Genomic DNA, 21,804 nt, shown 5'->3' with positions numbered 1-21,804 from the left:
TGACCCTGTAGCTGCTTTCAATTAGGTCTTTCAATATCAGCCAATAGTGTCACAAATATTAACACAGTCAAGTGTTTGGAGACGAAAAAGGTCTCCACCACTGGAACCAGGTATTTGTCTGGATTATACATCTATACTTATACATTTATTATGACACCACAGTATCAATTGCATTTTGCCTTTCACATCTGTTTTTAGTAGAAAAGATACTTTATAATTTTGTCTTATTAAGGACACTATTGTAATAATAAGTATTGGTAAAACATTGTGACATGACGACACTATTAAAGTAAAAAAATAGAGGAGACACGGGTTAAATAACATTTAACGACCCCGTACCTGCTTTCAATTGGGTCTTTGAAAATCAGCAAATTCCAAATTGACGCGGCTAAGTCGCTACAATGGAGCTTAAAGCAATTGTTAGCAGACAAAAAAGGTCTCCACCACTGGAACCAGGTATTTGTCTGGATTATACATCTATACTTATACATTTATTATAACACTACAGTATCAATTGCATTTTAGCTCATGACTTAACCTATCTATCGTTAGAAGCGAAAATACTTTATAATTTGGGTAGTACTTTCTAGGATAGTAACTTTAATGTTATTATCATAACGTCAGAGCTGGATCTTTAAATCATTTTAGTGATGAGCTAGATCGGGGTGAGCCAACCTTCCACCAATGAGAGCACAGCATTTTATGAAATGGCGCGCTGTGATTGGCTGAAATTCGGCTCACCCCGATCTGGCTCACCAATAATATGATTTAAAGATCCAGCTCAGTATGACTTAAATATAGAAAAAGAGCAAAGTGAGAGAGGACAATGGGCTGTTTATTGCACTAGTCCCCAAAATTTTATGATAACGCTTTCTTATCTATCGGCTTAACAACTTTGGATACTTTTACTGAATTTTGATTGGTTGGTTTAATAAGTTGAGTGTTCAAACGTTTCAGTCACTAATTTAAATCTCAGAAGGGGTAATTTTGTTTATCATCAATGAGGATGTACATAAATTTATCGGCCTTTGTCTTATCCCTTTAGATCCCTGGGGGAAGAGTATTCATTTCTGGACATGGTTAAAAGTGTCAGCAGGCAAAGAAAAGTCTGACAGTATGCAGGACATTTTTGATATCCCCTAGCTCTGCCTGGTAAATAATGCGCCTGTTAATGAGCTAAGGCATTCTCTTCTCTTACTATTGACGTAACGTGCCAGACATAGCAGCATTACAATTTATCTTAAAACTATTAATAATCAAATTTAAGGAGAACTGTAAAATTTGAATATTGTATTGAAATGTTTGTGATAGACTGGCCCCGACCTTGTCAAATATTATTATTCATCAAATTATTTCTAACCTAATCTACAAAATAACATAAAATACAGGGCTCGGCAGTCGCGCATCAGCCGCCATTAAGCATCAGTAAAATCAACCTTTTACAATTTTAAAAATTAGCTGAACGTCTTTACTTTACCCAAATATGGTTATCCGTCTTTTCAAAAAAAAAACAAAACATCTAGAAAGCTTAGTCGCGGCTGACGCGCGGCTGCCGAGCCCTGACAAAAACTATCAAATCTATAAATTTTGAAGAAAAACAATCAGTTATTGAAACAAAACACATGCAATGTTAGAATTCTCCACAGTAAATCACAGAGGGAGGGGAATTCGACTTTAAATTATTATGGAACCAAAAGTTTTATAATCTTGCTCTTTCTTTCGTTGGATTAAAACTTTATAAAAACTTGATTTCCAAACTTTTCAAAGAAAGATATTATTCTACAGAAGGGTTAATTTTACATCAATTTATCGTCTATTGTCTTATCCCTTGAGATCCCTGGTAATTCAAGGCTAAAATTTTGATAAATCCTTAATGTTTACACAATTTGAAATGACAAGGGTGACAGCATCCATAAAAGCGAAGCTCTAAAATCAGAGGACACACGAACAATAACTCCTGTAGAGTGTCAGAACTTAACAAGCAGTACATTCATTTGTAAGTCCAAACAAAATTGTACATAGATTTGTTGCCATATAAAAAAAACCAAGTTATCTTAACAATATCATGATCAGTGACGTGCACAGCAATTCACTTGGGGGGGGGGGGGTGTAAAACCATTAGGGGATGAAAAAAGGAGAAGACAGAATTGACGAAGCCCAATCAGTCCCACTGTGAGGAAGACGATTCCTATATGATGTCATATAAAGGGAAAAGAAAAAGGGAAGGGGGGGGGGAAGAAAATCGTCTTGCTCACAGGTGGGACAGTAGGGCTTCGTCGACAGAATTCCCATTTTCAATTTTAAGGTGGTTTTAGACAAACCCTGACCGCACGCCACTGATCGTAATCCTTATACTAAAGTAACAAGATATCTGTTTGTCTGTTTGTGTGTTTGTACCGAAGGATCTCGCTAACCGCTGAACCGATCGGGTTCTCCTTAACAGGGTAGATTCTCATAGGTCACGGGAAGGTTTATAACTATTTTGGGGGAGGTTACCACAGCCAATCCAAGAGAAATCACAAAAAAATTTAACGTTTCTCGATTTAACATTGAAAGTTCAACGAAACATAAACGTCAACCCAGGTTCTACGAAATACCAGAAAAAAAAATCGTTTTACCAGAAAAGTGGTAAAGCTGGTCAACCTGGTAAAATATACCAGTTTCGTGGTAAATTTTACCAGCAAAAATTTTAGCCAAAAAATTAGTCAAATTTTACCATTTTTTTTGTAAAATTTGACGAAACAAAAAAACCCGTTTTTTGTGTTTTAAATTAAAAACAGCTCTTCATAATCAGTTGTAGTACTTTAAAATAATGACTTCTATACAATGAAGCCTAAATTTAAATTTTTTTTCTTTTTTTAATTTTACCACTTTTGGAAGTTTTACCAAAAATGTGGTCAATTTTACAACTCTATTTTTCAGGTTAAGTCCGAATTTTCGGACTTAGACAAAAAAACGCAATTTGGTCAATTTTTACCAAAAAGTTAGTAAAATTTGACAAGGTATTTTTTTAGGCTAAGTCCAGATTTTTGGACTCTGACAAAAAAAATGAACTTGGTAAAATTTGACCAACTTTTTGGTAAAAATTGACAAGGTAAATTTTTAGGCTAAGTCCAGATTTTTGGACTTTGCCAAAAAAAAAAACTTGGTAAAATTTGACCAACTTTTTGGTAAAAATTGACAAGGTAAATTTTTAGGCTAAGTCCAGATTTTTGGACTTTGCCAAAAAAAAAAACTTGGTAAAATTTGACCAACTTTTTGGTAAAAATTGACAAGGTAAATTTTTAGGCTAAGTCCAGATTTTTCCAAACAAACATCCTTCTACTTAATGATAAAAATCGCAAATAAAATATAATGAGGAAATATTCAGACCTAATACTTTCCAAACAAACATCCTTTTACTCAGCACTATTTGCTTTCGTTATATGGAATATGAAATTAATAAAATATGATGATAATGATTTTATTTAGAATTTATTTCATATTATAACATAACAGGTCATATAGATATTATCCAGGTCAATACTGAAACTACAAAACTTACTAGTATCGTTTCTGTAAATAACATACCATACACCTGTCAAATGTGTAATAAAGTCAATATTTTTTAGAATTTTAGCTTGTGGAATGTTTGGAGCTCTCGAGTAGAACTTAATTAACTGACACAAATTTTCTCGGTTCTACATTGTTGTCATAATAAACACTGATTGGGCGGATTGTAATCAATACGCTTTATTTGTTAATAAAGTCAATATTTTTTAGAATTTTAGCTTGTGGAATGTTTGGTGTCAACATTGTCGTCATAATAAACACTGATTGTAATCAATACGCTTTATTTAAGTTAATTTTAACTGACTAACAAAATATTCTCGGTTCAACATTGTCGTCATAATAAAACTTATTAGTATCGTTCTGTAAATTATTTGTTAATTTTAACTGACTAACAAATTTTCTCGGTTCAACATTGTCGTCATAATAAATAATGAAATTTTTTGTATAATCTGTGACTGTTACATGTTGAGATGGAACTCAAGTTGTTCTCCATGGAACTGCAAAGCTCCACACTTCAAAACTGGTTCAACTCCAAAATCCTGAAAAAGAATATTCATTTTTAAATTAAGCAATTAAAGGATTAACAAATCAAAAAGGCCTTACAAAAAGGAAAGTTAACTGTTTTGGGAAAATTTCATGGAGAAAGTAGATGAAGCTTGTGTACGTGCCTGCTTATTAGAGAAAGTTTAATTCAGTTATCAATACATAACCAGACTGAGAGTAACTAAGAATGTCTTATAACGGGAATTTGGAGTTATGGTATGAATTAAATAGTCGTATGTTAGTTTTAAGAGAGAGTCTAGAGATTAGAGCCAGAACTGACAATGTCGAGATCCAGAGGGAGGTTTGTAAGAGGTTATATCAGCATGGATGGATTACTACACATCTTAATCGCTGCCGTCCTTCCCCTCTGCTGCCCGCCGCTGCCCAGGCTGCCGAACTGGCAGCTGTTCTTCACGAAGTAAACATGCACGAGGATGAATGTAATGCTGTTTAGATTTTAATAATATCCTGAATGTACTGTTTCAATAATATAAAGTAGTAAAATCTAATTTTAAATAGCTACCTATCTAGTACGTTATTTTTATGTATTAACTTTTGTCTAACCAGTTTAATATCTATCTAATAAATTTAATAATAGCTTAATTGTTAATATAATTTAGTATACAGTTTCATGAAGGTAGTTCGATGTGTGTCTGTGTATATTAACTTCATATTTGTTACGCTTGTATACATGGAAACTACCTTTTGGGGGCGAGGTGTTGCCGTAGTTGCGTGTAGGATTATTCCAACTATCTTTTATTACAAATAATTAAACACTTACTTTTAACGGATGAATTTCTGATGGCAACAGTTTCATGTTGGTGCAAGAAATGTTCCACGATCGAATTGCGGTCAGCTTATAATCAGAGAATACACCCAGCTGTGTGCGAAGCTAAACCTGAAAAAGAATATTAATTGAAATATAATTTATATATATTTTCAATATTATTTTACATAAAACACATCTTATAATATCTTTCTATTAAGGGTATAAAAATTCGTTACGCTTAAAACAATCATAAACCTTAAAGGGCGAATATAGGTTGGATATAATATGAGCTTATTTCAAAGGTGCTATTATATAGATTATAATAAATAATTTAAAGATAATGACATATCTAATTGTATTAGTCTGTTTACAGCTTATAAAACCTGTCTAACTCAAGATAATATTATGTAATTAGTGTGGTTCCCTAAGAACTCAAACACTCTACCATCACACAAGGCTTCGTAGCAAGGTTGAATTAAAAAGGTTTCGTTAAAGGATAGTCTTAATAACATGGCCTAAAATATCCATGTTCTTATTAAAATTATTTTAACACTTACTTCTATGTAAACCATTCACTAATTGCAGCGCCCATATCAGGGGCGTCCAAGCTTTTTTTTTTGGGGGGGGTAAAAAATTTTAGGGGGGGGGGTAATTCGTGTTTGGGGGGGGTAAAATGGCGCGCGAAGCGCGCCGAAATTTTTTTTTACCCCCCCCAAAATTTTTACCCCGGGGGTAAAATTTGATTGGGGGGGGTAATTACCCCCCCTAAAGTCTGTTGGGGGGGGTAAATACTCCCCCCAAATCTGTTGGGGGGGGTAATTACCCCCCCCAAACTAATTTACCCCGGGGGTAAAATTTTTGGGGGGGGTAATTTAATTATGTAAAAAAAGCACCTACCTAATCTATTAAGTTAATAAGTACTATCCTATAACATAAAGTAGTAAGTAAGGTTTATTTGACTATAGCTTCAGATTTCATTACTTTTAATACTGAGTTCTCCTTTTTAGGAAAGCTTCACATAGATCCCATGATGGTTCCACACTATTATAGGTCAATCCTTCGAGTGGTTTTAGGCTATTTTTCTCCTCCCTTTTTACCCTTTAGAAAACACGAGTTCTTAGATGCTAAGGGCGCCACTACTATTCAAATATATAGTAGTATCTCATTCTTTAGAACATAAAAATACAATAATTAACTCACTAACCAATGAACCAATATGATTATACTTTAAAGTGAAGCATCTTATAGGTCCTGGTAAGTTTTATAACTAGTTTTGAGACACCCTGACATCCTCCCAAAAGAAATCGCCTATAGAAATTCTTTTTCATTATTTAATGAAATATTTAATTTAGTTAGGTATCTATTTTATGGAATCTTCAGTGCTTTACAATTACATCATAGATCCCCGGGATGGTATTTACTCCCCCCCCCAAAAAATAAAATTTTCAGTAAAATTTTTTTTTTAAGAACATTCAATTTGGGGGGGGGGGGGTAAATACCCCCCCCCCCAAAAAATTTTTTTTTTAAGAACATTTATTTTGGGGGGGGTAATTACCCCCCCCAAAATGGTTTGGGTGGGGTAAATACCCCCCCCAAAATCGTTGGGGGTGCCTACGGCACCCCCAAGGTAGGGGTAATTTTTTTTTGGGGGGGGTATTGTTCACAAAATTTTGGGGGTGCCTACGGCACCCCCAAAATCGTTTGGGGGTGCCAAATGGCCCATTACCCCCCCCCTTGGACGCCTATGGCCCATATATTTTCTCACGAATCTGATTCCTGGTTAAGTCTGAAAAACAATATTAATTGAAATATAATTTGTTAATATTTCTATTATTATTTATATATATTAATAGTAGAATACTTTAAATATTAAGAATAGGATAAAAAGTCGTTCTTATATCATATATCAAAAAGGTTTAAAAAATTATAAAACAAACAGTTTATTGAAGCAGCTTAAAACCATGCGTAAGGTCCTAAATTATATTGATTTTTTTATTACATTATTTAAACACTTACTTCTATCTCGCCAATCTTTAATTGCAGCGCCCAAATAGTTATTTCTGATGAATCAGTGTTGCTGAACCTGAAAAACAATATTCAATTTAAATATAATTTATTAATATTTCTTTTACATTTATATATATTAAACCCCTTAAAGAATTATTTAATATTAAGAATAGGATAAAAAGTGTTTCTTAGATCAAATCAAAAAGGCTTAAAAAAGGCTTAAAACAATTATCCTATTATATAAATATATTAATATTGTTCTCTTTTACAACGAAGCTTTTTATTTATTTTAATCTATAGCTGAAACTCAAATTAAAAATAGGATGAGGCCTCGACTTTTCTCTTCCTACTTTAAGTGCCCCTAGAGGCTTCTAAGGGGCATAGCCGCTAGTAAAACTTAAACCGTTAATCGAAGGCAGCCTAAAACCGTACGCTCAAGGTCCTATATTATTAATGTTTTTATATTAAAATTATTTAAACACTTACTTTTACGCAAACCACTCTTTGATTGCAGGGTCCATATACTAACAGCCAAGACTGAAGGTGGACACGTACTTTTTTAAACTTCTGAATATCAGCTCTCTAGAATTCTTAAATGACATTCATATAAATCTTGTGAGATGGACCATCTCCTGTCAATCATACTTGGATATAACACGTATTTTCTCTAAGAGACTTGAAATATAACACTCATTGTTTACAATAGTTTTCAATCGGTATAGCGGCATTCATGCACATGCTCTGTACAGGTATACAACTTTATATTGAAAAATATTTCTTTTATATCCATTGCAATATATTTTTTTATATTTTATCGATGATATTTCATTTAAGTCATTGCAAAAATATATTACATTCACATTAAAAAAAATTTACATTAATTTAACTTTCGTAACCCTGTTTTCAGAAGATCAAATCAGCGTGCTCGACAAAGTTGCCAAACTTTAAAAAACACCTTATGTATATAATATCATTTTAATATTTTACCGGTTAATTAATTAAAACTGCATAACTTATATAATTCATGAAATGTTATTATTCGTTGCATTTTTACGATTAAAAATATAACTGTCTTGCAAAGTGTTTTGCCACCTATTCAATCTGTATGTTGGCAACCGTAACTTTCCATCGGCGCAATATTCAACTGCACTATATGACTACGGTGCATTTTTGTATTTTAGTAATCATTTTTAGTGAAATTACAGTGAATTTTTAAGTTAATATATGTAACATTCTGTTTTATAATTCAAATTTTATCATTAATTCTTGAGAATTCTTTGTAAAATATTCTTCGTATTCGTTTTTTCTCCCATTTTTGGGACTCTTTTTAGCTTACGTAATATACAGGACTTTTTAAAATGTAAAATTAATAAATATATTTCTTGCATCGTAGTATAAACGGATTTTCGCAAATATAGGAGTACAATTATAAGAATGAAACTACTTTTTTGCCCAGAGGTGCCGGAGGCACTGGCTAAAAATAACTGTTTTTAATCTTATGCTTTTAGATTTTTATATTCGTAGAAAACCATGGATATAATACGATATGCTAGTTACCTAGTTTTTTTGCGTATGAATGAGAACACCTGTTCCTATCCACCGGATTCGAATGAATACGAGCTAATTTTATTTTGTAATTTTTTATTTCTTAAATATTCTACCTTTTCAGATAGTTCTGAATAACAGGCTATTCAAGTCAATCACCTGGGTACGCGTACATCATAATAACAGGTATGGGTGTATATTAGCTGTATAAGATTTATTTTTTTTCTCCTGCTACAAAATTTGTTTTAAATAAATAAGGGGGGGGGGAAGTTTTGACACATTTGCGTAAACAGGGAGTATAGGCTTTATCTTTGGACTGAGAGTATAGGTTATTAGGGATAAAATCATTCTTATATGATGAATTTTCCCAAGTTTTAAGATTTTTTGGATAGGCCTCCAGGTTCCGGAGCTCCAGGCCTTCCCCCCCCCCCTTGTTTAAGGACAAATAAAATACCGGAAAGTTAAAAAACATTAATCACACCCCTCCCAAAAATAAACAAGACAAACAAAATAATCATTCCTCAAATTAGGATGAATCCATACGAATACCACGAGCTGCATGACAGATGGGACGCCCTCATGGTTAGGATGTTGAGACTCTTCTCCAAGCTAAATATTCGAGTTCAAGAAGAATCATGTGGCATTGATGACGCTGTTGAAATAGTAAAACTGTTTTACTATCACGGTTGGGTAGAGACACACTTAAAGAAGAATGAACCTATGCCCGAGAATCTCTACGAGAACGAGAGACCCCGCCTGGATGATACCGAGAGATATGTCATTGACCATGAAGCCGACTGTGCACCTTTCCTCACCAACGTCAGCCCTTTTTTCTAAATAAAACCCATAGTAACACATCTCTTTTCTTAATTTAGATTAACCTGCTCGGCCCTGATAATATTCAAGACCATGAGTTCTTCACATTCTGACGAGCAGGAAAGAATAAGGAAAGGTAAAAACTACGAAATTATTGCAGGGGTGTATATTCTGCTCCGGGGGGGGGGGGGGAGGGGGAAAAAAGAAATAAGTGGATCAATGATGGAAGTTGATTCAAATCACCTGCTCTTGTTCATGGCTAGTTGTCTTTTGTAGCAGGGGAAAAAATTGTTTTTAACCAAAAAATGTTTCAGAATTCTTTGAGTTTCTTCATTAAAAAACGCTTTAGTTTTCTCATTTTTAATTCAATGTTCTTTCCTTTCAGGGAAGAGAAAGGAGAAGCTAGGAGAAGCCGAGCTCGCCGCCGGCGATTTCATCCAGCCTCCGGATATCCATGCTGAAAGCGAATTTTAATTGTAATTTGTGGCGTTATCCTCTTAGAAAATTTTGTTTGTATTATTTAACTCCCCATCCCCCCCCCCCCCCCAAACTAAATTGCTGGGTTAGGTTAGGCTAGGTTAAGTTATACAGCTAGGTAGAGGCCAGGGGCCGTTTTTCTAGGGGGGGGGGGGGTATTTCCTAAGAGGATAACATCAATTTGTTCTTTCAGAACATTTACGTTAACCTCTCTTTGATTGCAGCGCCCATATATTTTATAATTAAGTACCCATGGTGACAGTGATCGAGCCCCACTGGTCGTGCAGATATATAATTTCCTGCATATAAACATTAATAAACATTATTTACCCCTAAAGCCGACGATTACGTATGCACGTGTACAGTTTTTTAAGCTTCTGGCTATAGCTCTCTAGGAGATCTTAATTGATATGTTTTATTTTTTGTTTTTGTTTTTTAATATTTTTGTTATGTTGTTTTCGTTGTTTTACATTATTTATTTTATAGCAAATTAACAAATTTTCTGGGTTCAACACTGTTGTTATAATAAAACTCCATGCAACTGCAGAATTCTGCAAAAGTCACGACCAGTGGGGCTCGATTATATATGCGTTCGTCGGCTTTTCAGGGAAGGCAGGAAATTTATATAGGTATTATCCAGGTCAGGACTGGAACAAACAAAATTTTATGTATATTGTATATAGTTATTTTTTTCAAAGTAAAAAAATGTCAGACCAACGCTGGATGACGTATGTATAATTGGATCACAATTTTGATAGGTAAGTTTAATTAATTTTATAGACAATCAAAGAATAAATAAGGGTATTTTCTTATGTTTGTAACTCTAACTCTTTATTTTGTGAGTTCCTTTGACATTTAATTTTGGTTTCAAAAAGTGTCACTCCCCCCCCCCCCCTTTTTTACTTTCTCCTTCTTTCGTTATATGTAAACAAGTAATAACCTTATTATTATAACCAGGGGTGTATATTCTGCACAAGATTTATTTTTTTTCCCCTGCTACAAAATTTTTTATTTTTTTTCCCCCCTAGATTTTTCTGAAAAAGTAGGGGGGGAAATAGAAAAATATTTAAAGAACTCTATATTTCATTTATTTTAGATTATAACATATACTTCTTATTTCAGGAGTTACCTATACACCCCTGTTAGACGTTATTGAAATGGGAGACAATTTGATTGGTACACTCTCTAAAGCTCTACTGAAGCGTATAAGAAGTGGAGATAAGAGGAAAAATGTACAGGTGACTTTTTACAACTAATTATTTCTACATATTTAAGATGAGACCTTACTTTTCATTACTGTACTTAAAGTATAATCTATGCTCGACTTTAATTTCTATTTTTCACTTGCAGTCAGCGCACTATAAACATGCTTGCTCTTACACCAGTATAGTCATATGTACTGTAATCAATTGACACGTGTAGCTTGCCCAAATAACGATCCATAACAACTCCCCTATATTATTTTAAATAAGTAATTCACTAATTATGTAATCTTTTTCCAGTTGCAGCATAAACTGAGGTCCATAAGAAAACTCTTCTGTAAGGCAACGAGAACCAGAAAATGGCGCAAGAAACATCAACAAAGTGAAGACAGTCAGCCATTACTAGAAGAAGAACAGCAGGAGGATTTGATGGATGTGGAATATGAGAACGAAACTGCATCGTCAAAAGGTAACCTACAATATCTGTAATATAAAGTAGAACGATGTCGGTCTGTCTGTTTGTTGTTTGTTTGTCCAAATTCCCACAAACATTGTCTCCCAATTTTTGTTTTTTATTTTCCTTTCAATCTAAATTTCAAACAATTGGTTTGATCAAACGTTAGTTAAGTTTGTCTCAAGATATCCTTGTTCCAGGGGTGTATATTCTACATGGGATCCCTTAACCTAACCCACCTTCACCCACTCTCTACATTTATCTACTTTTTCTGGAATTTTTAATTTTTTAACTTTCTAATTTGACTAGTTTTTCTTTACGGCATTATCCTTATACTAAAGTAACAGGATGTCTGTGTGTCTGTTCAAAAGGATCTTGCTAACCGCTGAACCGATTGGGTTCTCCTTTACAGGGTACCTTCACATAGGTCCCGGGAAGGTTTATAACTATAAAACATCATGTTTAACATCGTATTTTTTTAGGTAAAGTTTGTACAGGCTGCAATACCAACTTCACAAAGGAAACCGAAAGTATATGTTATCAATGCTACGCAAACCAAGTTTTGGAGCGATTAAATAACAATCCTGAAGAAACTACATTAATATTGTTGTAGACAATATTAACAACAATAATACCAACGATAATAATGATGCAGACAATGACAGCATTCAAGATGCCGAGGACTGGGAACACGTCGAATTGTTTGATATACCTGAAGATTATTTTGACCCAGATGATGACGATGACCCTGATGACAAACCTGATGGCGATCATGACGGGGATCCCTTCAAACATCTTACAGAACTTGAGAAAGAAATTGTTAATGATTTCAGAAGCGTTTGTGTTCTAGACAACCCCATCTCTCACAACAAAGTTAGAATCATCCTGGCGATTCTGAAACGCTTGTGTATTTTCAAATTTCCGTCATATAATACATTATTCAAACCCAAATACAAAGTTGAAATCAAAGAAAACAAATATAATCCTACAAATGCTCCTGGTTCACTGATTGAGTGCAGGTATGTTTATATACGATTTAGAAAGCGTAGCATTTCTATAATCATTACCAGAATTTCCGTACGTCCATTTTAAACATGTCGATTTTTCTCCTTTTTTAACAACAAACTTTCAAGTGTTCTAATTATCAGTTTGATCATTCTTTGGTATATTGCTTCCTGCGACAACTTGAGAACAATATTATAAGCGAAGCCACTCTATAATTAATTCCTTAAAATTTAAGTATGTGCATAAACCTTATCCTTCTTGAAGCATTTTTTTTTAACAAATTTACTTACATACAATTTTGGTTCGACTTTAATATTTTTAAATTCAGTTCAGATACTTCACAATTGTTAATGTCCGTTTGTCGTACCGTTTCAGTGCTTTGGTTTTTATGGATGTTGTCATCCTTGTTCCATTACTTTTCATCGTAATATTATTTGGAGCCCGATGGTGCAAAATTTCTTTGAATTATGCAAGTTTTAGTTAAAAATATATTTCTTTTTCCAGATTCCCTACCTATGAGATCCTCCAAGACGCCATCACAGACTTTAAACGGTTGAATGGACAACAGGCCGTTGATGATCATATAACTTTTGACATCTCGGGCGACGGAGTGAAAGCAGCTCAGGGATCTCATATCTCCTATTATACTGTCTGGATTAGGTAAGTAATTAATATATTGTGGATTTGAAAGGGTTGGGTTGGGATAAAGTTCTTTTCATATACAGCATGACCCTCGAAAAGGTATTTTTTAGGATTGGCAGCCTATATTTCAAAGGATATCAAAATATTTGTTTTACATCAATTGACAGCCCAGATTTTTAAAGCCAAAGTTTAGGAAACCATTCAATAAACAAATAAGAAAGAAAACTAAGTTTACAATTGATACTTTTTTCTATTGCATTCATATATAAAAATCTGTCTTACTGTATACCAGGACTTAATTAATACCATAAGTAAACCTAGTTTTTACCACTTTTACGGTAAAATTTTACCAGCCTTTACGTTTTATAAATCAGTGACTACAATTTTAAGTCTAAGGTATTAAATGCTATTATTATTAATTCTTCTTTATTATTTCAGGTTATTCTTCAACAAAGATTTCAGTGTTATATTGCCAGTCAGCATATTTGAGAAGACGAGGAAGCGTCCCTACAGTTACAACTTTCTGGATAATGTTACCCGATTCATCAACAAACTAATTCAAGAAGGATTACCTGGACATACCTTTCAATGTAGAACCATCATCCACGATGCCGTTGCCAGAGCCGATGTATTCGGCCTTCTTGGCCATGGATCAAAAAATGGATGCCCACACTGTGACCTTCCAGGGATGGCTTTTTCACAGACTTATCTCCGTCAAAAGAACTTGGTATTGTTCGAATCAATGAATGTATTTTACCCCAGTGACAGTCAAAATATGGGTACGCCGAGGTCTGACGAGAAATTCCGCAAGTTAGAGGAAAATAATCAGAACATGAAAACCAGTTTTTCTGACCTTGACCCGAGCTTGGATTTAATACAAGATTGCCCCAGTGATCCGATGCACGCGTTGCACCTGGGCTATGTAAAGAAAGTGATGACGTACCTGAAGAAAGGACGTAATAGTTATCCAGAATTGGAAGAAGAAGACTTAGTTCAAATGGAGAGAATTACAGGGATGTACTGCATTTGACTAAAGAAATGACGCGTAAAATAGGTGTTTTCTTCGCGCATTTCTCGGCACTGCGATAAAATTCTGCAGTTTTGGATTTATGTCTATTACACATTATTTGTACGCCTTGTTATGCCGCTTAAAAGAGTGTTAGTTTGAAAAGTTTAAAGAACTTAAATTTTGAAAATTTTCTCCTTATCACCCATATTTTACCATGAACTGCAGTAACTCCAATTATAGATGAAATCAACGATCAATTGAAGCTTGTTGGCGATTTTGATCGCGTTCCCCGTACGTCCATCATGCGCCTGACAGAGAAGAAGCTAGCCCTCAATTTGAAAAGTTCTGAATTCAAAGTACTGGGCTTCTACCATATGATATTTTATGCAGAGGTAGGTTTTTACCATATTATAATCTTTTTAGAATTTAAAGCTTATTTCAGTTTCATTATATTGTATAGCAATAACATTCTTTTTAAATTTGCGCACGTGTGCTATATTATATATATATATATATATTTCTATTGAGGAGGGTGGACTTCCAATAAGTATATAGGGCGAAGCCCCTAGAGGCTAGGGGCGAAACAGCTAGTTTTACCTTAAATTATTACAATGTTTTTATTTTCCAGTTGGCAAATCTTAAAGATGAACAACGTCTGATATGCAAGTTTTTATTCCACATATTGCGCAGTCTCGAAGAGCATATAACAACTGAACGTGTGGCTGAGTTCAAGACCATGATAATGGTCCTGAACTCAAAATTGGCGGAGATGTACGGCGAATCGTGCTTGAGTTACAATACTCACATGCTTTACCATATGCCGGAACATGTCCGCCGATTTGGACCATCCATGGCGTTCAGTTGTTATGCTTTCGAAAGTGCCAATCATGTGATATCAACTTACATCCGCGGCTATAATTTTGGCCTTAAAGAGGTTTCAAACAGGTAATACTATTTTTTTTTAGTTGAGTTCCTTTGACTTTTAGTTTTGGTTTCAAGAAGTGTCACTTCTCCCCCCCCCCACTCTTTACAAATTTTAATGTAATTTTTAAAAATGTAACATAACTTTCTTTCCGTGTATTGCTTCAAACACTTAAGCTATAACGATTTCACCAGCAACATACCTTTCCGTTTAACAGCCATTAATGACATAAATGACATATTTAGATTGTTGATATTTCACACAGTGAAACCGTACATAAATGAAAAGCTGGCTGTCAGGGGAACTAGGAATGCCAACAAACGAAAGTTCGAGAGTAATCAATTCTATACAGACTGCCAAGACCTCTACTTTGTCCCAGACTGCCGTCGTGATAAAACAGTATGGTTGGTCCACAAAGTGAGGACATTTTTTCCGGCATACACCTTTCCTGAAGATTCCAGAATAATAGGTAGGGGTGTATATTTTGCACATGATTAATTGTTGTATAGAAATATTTCATGAACTATACATTTCATCTAATTCCTTTTTAACCTACCACAATTTATTTGTAATTCTCTTATCATGCCAGGAGGAGAGTGTGGTAAAGGGGGGGTCTAGGAAATATGAATTAAGTTTTATGGTTTTAAACACTGAAAATATACACCCCTGGTATTAGGAGTAGGCAAGACTGACGATCCCGAAGACTATAGCCATCCTCCAACACAACTAGCCTCCAACCTACTGAAGTACAGAGTAGCATGTATCTCCGTACACCTGTTGCATCAAGATGTCTCCATCGTAATTCCTATCGGAATTTAATTTTGTACATTGAAAGCAGAGAAAGGGGGGGGGGGGGGGAAATGACACTTTTTAAAACCAAAACTAAAAGTTCCATATTGTACCCCTATAAAACAACTGCCATGCAAAATGTCAGATCTGTAACTGTTTCTTTAGTTCAGTTCCTTTGACTTTTAGTTTTGGTTTCAAAAAGTGTCACTTCCCCCCCCCCCCTTTTGTTATAATATGTATGTAAAATGTTGTAAAATTCAACTGAAGGCCCTTCCCTCTTTATTTGGAATTTATGTGAAATGTACTTTAAAATATTTTTTTCATTAAAATTATTTTTTATAGCTAATTTTAAAAAAGGCATTTCAACTTAATTTAGCAAAACCCTACCTTTTTGGCCATCGATGGGTATGAAGTTAAAGTGTTATAAGTCTAGTCTGTAATTTGAAAGAGTACATGTTTGCAATTTAATTTAATTTTACATAAAATTTTAATTTCTGTCTACACATTTCAGATTTAAAACTATGCAAATTGCCCATGCCAACGACCTGGATAGAACAGCGTAATTTCGACTGGCAATTGACCAAGCTAGATCCCAAAATGACGAGGACTGGAAAGAGTGCTAGTTCTGGAAAGGTAAAAATTATATTTAAGGCCTAATTTACTATTGTACAAATTGCTGCTACCCTTCGCTCTTAAAACTTATAAATTCGCATGTTACCGGATCGAAAGGAAAACCTTATCGGTTCATGCTTAACAGACCACAAAAGATTATTGACCAAGTATAATTATTTATTAATTTTCCACAGTGTGTTTAACATTTGATATTAGTAATTAAAATTCTAGGGGCGTAGCCACTGCTATCTAATATCTTATTATGCATTGTAAATACAACAATTATTTCTTGTTTTAGAACAACAAGCCTACTGGAGGTGGCAAACCTAATGGAAGTGCCAGAGGTGGAAGTGCCAAAGCTGCAAGTGCCAAACCTGGAAGTTCCAAACCTGGAAGTAACAAATCTACTGGAGGTGGCAAAGGTACAACAGCAAAGGTAGGATTTTAAGTTTTATTGTTATCGGTTTTTGGTTTGTTGGTGTTTTGTTGTTATACTAAACTTACTAACATGATGTCTGTTTGTGGGTTTGTACCAACAAATCTCGTTAACCGTTGAACAAATTGGGTCCCTCTAACCATATAACTTAACCTAGCCTAACCTAACACAGTCATTTTGTCGGGAGAGGGGGGGGGGAGGGTAAAGTTTTAAAAAATAGAAGAAAAAAATTCCTAACAGGATAATGCCGGTGTTGTTTAAAACTATAATCCTCGGTAAGTAATGCTTTACAATAATTATCTATATTATTTTTAGAACACAACTAGAACCACAACATCTCCAATAAGGATTACCCCACCTCCATCTCCACGGCCACGGCCCCCCTCCGCGAGTCAACGGACCGAGAGAGCTGTAGTTCCTCCTGCAACATCATCACGACCCCAGTCCCAGTCATCACGACCCCAGGGATCATCTGCCCCTTCTGGTAGAACCGTAGAGATGGAAGAAAGCGAGGTATTATTTTTATTTCATTTTGTCATCCAGAGGATACAAATTACAATTATTTAGGATATATATCGACTTAGCCTGGAAAAAATAACTTGTAAGATTTGACTAAATTTTTGGTAAACATTGACCAATAAAAATTTACCTTGTAAATTTTTACAAAGAAGTTGGTCAAATTTTACCAAGTTGATTTTTTGGTCAAAGTCCAAAAATCTGGACTTAGCCTAAAAATTTACCTTGTCAATTTTTACCAAAAAGTTGGTCAAATTTTACCAAGTTTTTTTGTTTGTCAAAGTCCAAAAATGATGGAAGATGCTTAGGATCACTTGCTCTTGTTTGTGGATAGTCCTATTTTCTACCACGTAGTTTTTAAAATACCAAGACTTGAAAATATGTGGTTTAATATGTTTAATTTTAAGGATTTGTTGACCGGGGCCGTTATGAACCAAATTCAGAACCAATTTCAGCAGCTACGTACTTACTTCGCCTCACACATAAAAAATCAAATAGAGCCCATTAATGCGTCCATCAGAAACTTGGCAAACAAATCGTCGACAAACCATGAATTACTAAAGAATGACATCAAAGACCTGCAAGACAGTGTATCAAGAGATATGGCTGAAAATACTGTAACGCTGACAACAGAAATGAAGAAAACCGGAAAAATAGTGGAAACCTTGGTGACTGATCTAAGAAGACTGACCAATGTGGATGAGCAACTTGAGGAGGAGGCGAATAAAGGGCCTAGTGAGAATCAGGATGTTGTCGTGGACCGTATTTTCTCACCAGAATTTTACAAAGAAAGAATACAGAACCATGACCCCTTGAAAAAAGATGGTTATATGCGAAGAGAAGAAATTGTCTTTTTCATCCAAAATTTCGATGACCCACTGAAAGTGCATAAAGACTGGCAAACCTTACTGAAAGTATGCAGAGACACCATCACCTTCCTATATGTCGTGTTCGAGCAGTTCACCTTTGACGCCCGCATCACCGCTGCCTTTTGGACTGCTCCGGAACTTATTGATGACGAAACTGGTAAGTAAATATTATTTTGTAAATTTGACATGATGAGAAAACGTGTAAAACAGGGAGAAGGGAGGTGGGGGCAAGGGAAATAAACCAAATAAAAGGGGCATTCCTATTCTTGCTAGCAGGTGACCATGTACAATAATCTTTTTATATATATATTTTATTTGTGAAAATAAATCTTGTGCAGAATATACACCCCTGGTACAATAATAAACATGTACCTATGCATAGTTAATTCAAAATTTCATTATTATTTCAGTGGAACGTTTCTTGGATCATTGTAAGTTAGTGCTTAACCACACGTACCTACATGAAGCTATCCCACCAAATTTGTGGAGAACAGGAACCTATGTGTCTACAAGCGACCTTTTTCTAGTGAGGAACCACGTACAAGCTTGTAGGTAATTCAATTATTTATCGCATCTATTCCGCGTCTATTAAATGTGAAAGTGGTAGTTTCACAAAATGCATTTCAATGTTCTTTAGTTAAAAAAGTAGTTTCACGAAATGTTAACTGCATATTGTATTCTTGTTAAATTGTTAAACTACATTTCTATGGCATATGTTTCAAAGAATTTCAATTTTGTACCATGTATTTTTTTATGTGGCAAGACTTTTAGTTCATCTTTTCTTGATATATGTTATATATTGAGACTGTTTTGATATAAACCCTTTTTTTATCTAGGTTCAAGCGCAATTTCGAACACACTTTTACCAAGGACGCGAATGGTTTTTGTGAAAATATGAAGAGAGCCGAAGATTATATGATTGATAATGATGATCCTGTCATCTGGAGGTTATTTCGAGCGCTGGTAACGCGAAAACAAGAACGCGCATTGTCAACCCCCCTCTACAATTTCGAACAGGTTTTTGAACTCAAGCCAAGCAAGGAGACAAGCAAGAAGAAAGGCAAGAAAGACAAGAAAGACAAGAAGGAAAAGCCACAGAAACGATCAGCCTTAGAGATGTGTGGATTGTATCTGGCCCCTGCAGAGATACAAAGAATTAAGCGGCATATTAAACCGAAGACAATCACAACTTCAACACCAGGTGTTACAGCCGAAGACAAGAAATTTTACTACATGTTAGGTGGCTACTCAATGGGTTGCTTACCCCACGAAGTTCAAGGAAAGAACCAGATTTACTTGAAAAGAAACAATGACAGGTCGAGTACTGCATATCAGATCAAGAATTATGCAGACATTGGGAATGCAAAGAACCCCAAGCAATTTTTCAAGACAGTCCATAGTAATAAGAAGGTTATAGCAAGAGCTGTAATGTATTATACGTACGCCACACAAAATTTGAAACCAGAAATGAGTGAAGAACAGACAAAGATTCACAATGCCAGTGAGAAAGCAACAGTAATTTCCAGAAATAGAAAGATCGGAAGAATGAACACCACTGCTGATGAATCCACTGCTGATGATTCCACTGCTGATGATTCCACTGCTGATGAATCCACTGATGGTGAAGACAATGATGGTGAAGGCAATCATGGTGGAGGCAATGCTGTTGAAGACAATGATGCTGAAGGCAATGCTGTTGAAGAAAATGGTATGGAAAACATTGCTGATGAAGAAAGCAACAATGGTGAGCTTGTAATTGATGAAAGAGGCGACGACATTGAAATGAATTCAAATGATGATCAGATTGGGAATGAGTTTGGCATACCACCCGCGGAGAATCCAGCAGTAACTCCAGAACCAGTAAAGCAACCAGTAAAGCCACGTAGATTATATGATGATCCAATGGTCAACAGCCAGTCAAATAATAAATCCTTTGTAAATTTATTTGAAAACATCACAAGCTCCAAAAGGAAGAAGCATGGAAAAGGAAAGGGCTCGAAAAAGTCGAAGAAGATAATTATTTGTGAAACAGACGATGAGGCCCAAAATGTGGAAAATCTTGATGACACAGTGCCAATGGAAGATGATGAACCACCACCAAACTTGCCACCACTGCAAAGACAGAAAGAATTTTCTGGACGAAATAATTCAATCACAGGTACATATTTGTTGAACATTAATTATTATTTATGATTTTATCTTTCCTCGTATTGTGTATATACTGCACAAGATTTTTTTTCCTCTGCTACTAATTTTTTTAAAATTTTTCTTCCCCCCCCCCTAGTTTTTTTTCACCAAGTAGGGGGAAAATGGAAAAATATTTAAAGAACTCTATGATTTATTTATTCTATCCCTCCTACAACACATTTCCTTTTAAAATTTTTTTTTCACCAAGTAGGGGGGGTGGGGGGGGTGGAAAAAATGTTTTCAGTTTGCTTTTTGTTTGGAAACGTATAAAATTAATGTATAAATTAATTATTTACAGGCAACAGTAACGAGAGACAGGTGACTGGAAAGGCAACAAGTGTCGTGGAGGAAAGCAGCAGTGATGAGAATGATGAGGATGCCGAAGGTATTGTTATTTATAGTTTGAAAAACGTAGGAACTGTATCACCTAAATTTAAGTTTATTAATATTTTAGTTGAGAAGTAGTCTTAGATAAAAACCCTGTGCATTAATTTTGTTTTAAGGGAAACTTCGTACAGGCCCTGACAGGGTTTTAGGCTAAAATTTGTATGGGCGCAGCTGTTATCTATAATACTAAGTAGCTTAATGTCTGTCCGGCCGTCAGAAGCTTAAGATCTCAGTAACCACTGAATCGATCGAGGTTACGGTAAAATTTTACCACCTTTTAAATCGTATAGGCTGGTAAAATTTTACCATAAAAGTGGTAAAAACTAGGTTTTTTATGGTATTAATTGTGTCCTGGGGATCGGATTCTACTCTTCTGTGTATTGGTCCTGCGGTGATTTTAAGCTATTTTCTTGGAGGGGGGGGGGGGGGGGGGTGGGTAACATTTATACTATTTGAAATAATGACTATAATAATTATTTAGATGATGTGCCGATCATTCCAAAGAAGAACCGGGAGCGAAGGCAAACCGCATTGGAAGCCGAAGCAAAAACCAAGAGAAGTTTACAGCTGGACTCAAATGAACCATCATTCGAGGTGGATAACGAAGATGACAGAAACGAGAGTGACGAAATTTTGGAGGTTGAGGACATTGAGGGCAAGAATGACGGCAAAGCAAGTAAGGAAATTCGGATACATCCATGTGGAATAATATTACCCAAACTTGCCATTATAATTGAAAACCACCTGGGTCATTATGAGGTTGTTGCAGTAGGCTCAAATGTTTCTATACACAACCAAAGGGAAATTTTAGAACTCATCAACATTGTAGGTAAGTTACAGGTCTTAATGGAATAAATGGGGGGGGGGGGGGGGTGGGCGAAAGTGACACTTTTTGAAACCAAAACTAAAACCAGCCAAATTTTTTTGGGGCTTTTATTGGCGGTTCTCAGCGGTGGCGACGCCGTTTCTTCACAGTTCCATATTGTACCCCTATAAAGCAACTGCCAATGCAAAATTCCCCCTTTTATCTTTGATTGGCATATAAATATAGGGTAAAAAATATTG

General features: G+C 35.1%; 3 protein-coding genes across 29 annotated transcripts in view; 1 reads left to right on the top strand and 2 right to left on the bottom strand.

Annotated features, from left to right (window-relative positions):
• lap (phosphatidylinositol-binding clathrin assembly protein lap) overlaps nucleotides 1–21,804 on the bottom strand; it is a 329,664-nt gene that overhangs the window by 47,772 nt on the left and 260,088 nt on the right. The window lies entirely within an intron of this gene.
• Nucleotides 1–21,804, bottom strand: part of LOC145319620 (uncharacterized) — a 55,314-nt gene that overhangs the window by 14,102 nt on the left and 19,408 nt on the right. The window lies entirely within an intron of this gene.
• LOC145320357 (uncharacterized) lies at nucleotides 12,743–15,013 on the top strand. 2 transcript variants are annotated; one of them, XM_080162773.1, is made up of 2 exons: nucleotides 12,743–14,413; nucleotides 14,650–15,013. In XM_080162773.1, the coding sequence occupies exons 1-2, from the start codon at nucleotides 14,324–14,326 to the stop codon at nucleotides 14,968–14,970; spliced, it is 411 nt and encodes a 136-aa protein (XP_080018899.1). In that variant the 5' UTR covers nucleotides 12,743–14,323; the 3' UTR covers nucleotides 14,971–15,013. Both variants share the same exon structure in this region; 1 of them encodes a protein (XP_080018899.1).

The sequence above is a fragment of the Acartia tonsa genome, chromosome 5 (assembly GCF_053477335.1).
Source record: "Acartia tonsa isolate MP-2025a chromosome 5, ASM5347733v1, whole genome shotgun sequence".
NCBI lineage: Eukaryota > Metazoa > Arthropoda > Copepoda > Calanoida > Acartiidae > Acartia > Acartia tonsa.
This window is presented reverse-complemented; position numbering and strand designations above follow the sequence as displayed.

What these genes read in the sequence shown, in the direction of transcription:
- LOC145320357 (XM_080162773.1), top strand. Translation starts at nt 14,324, where the DNA reads ATGCGCCTGACAGAGAAGAAGCTAGCCCTCAATTTGAAAAGTTCTGAA. An exon ending in ATATGATATTTTATGCAGAG is followed by an intron (nt 14,414 to 14,649) that starts GTAGGTTTTTAC and finishes TTTATTTTCCAG; the next exon opens with TTGGCAAATCTTAAAGATGA.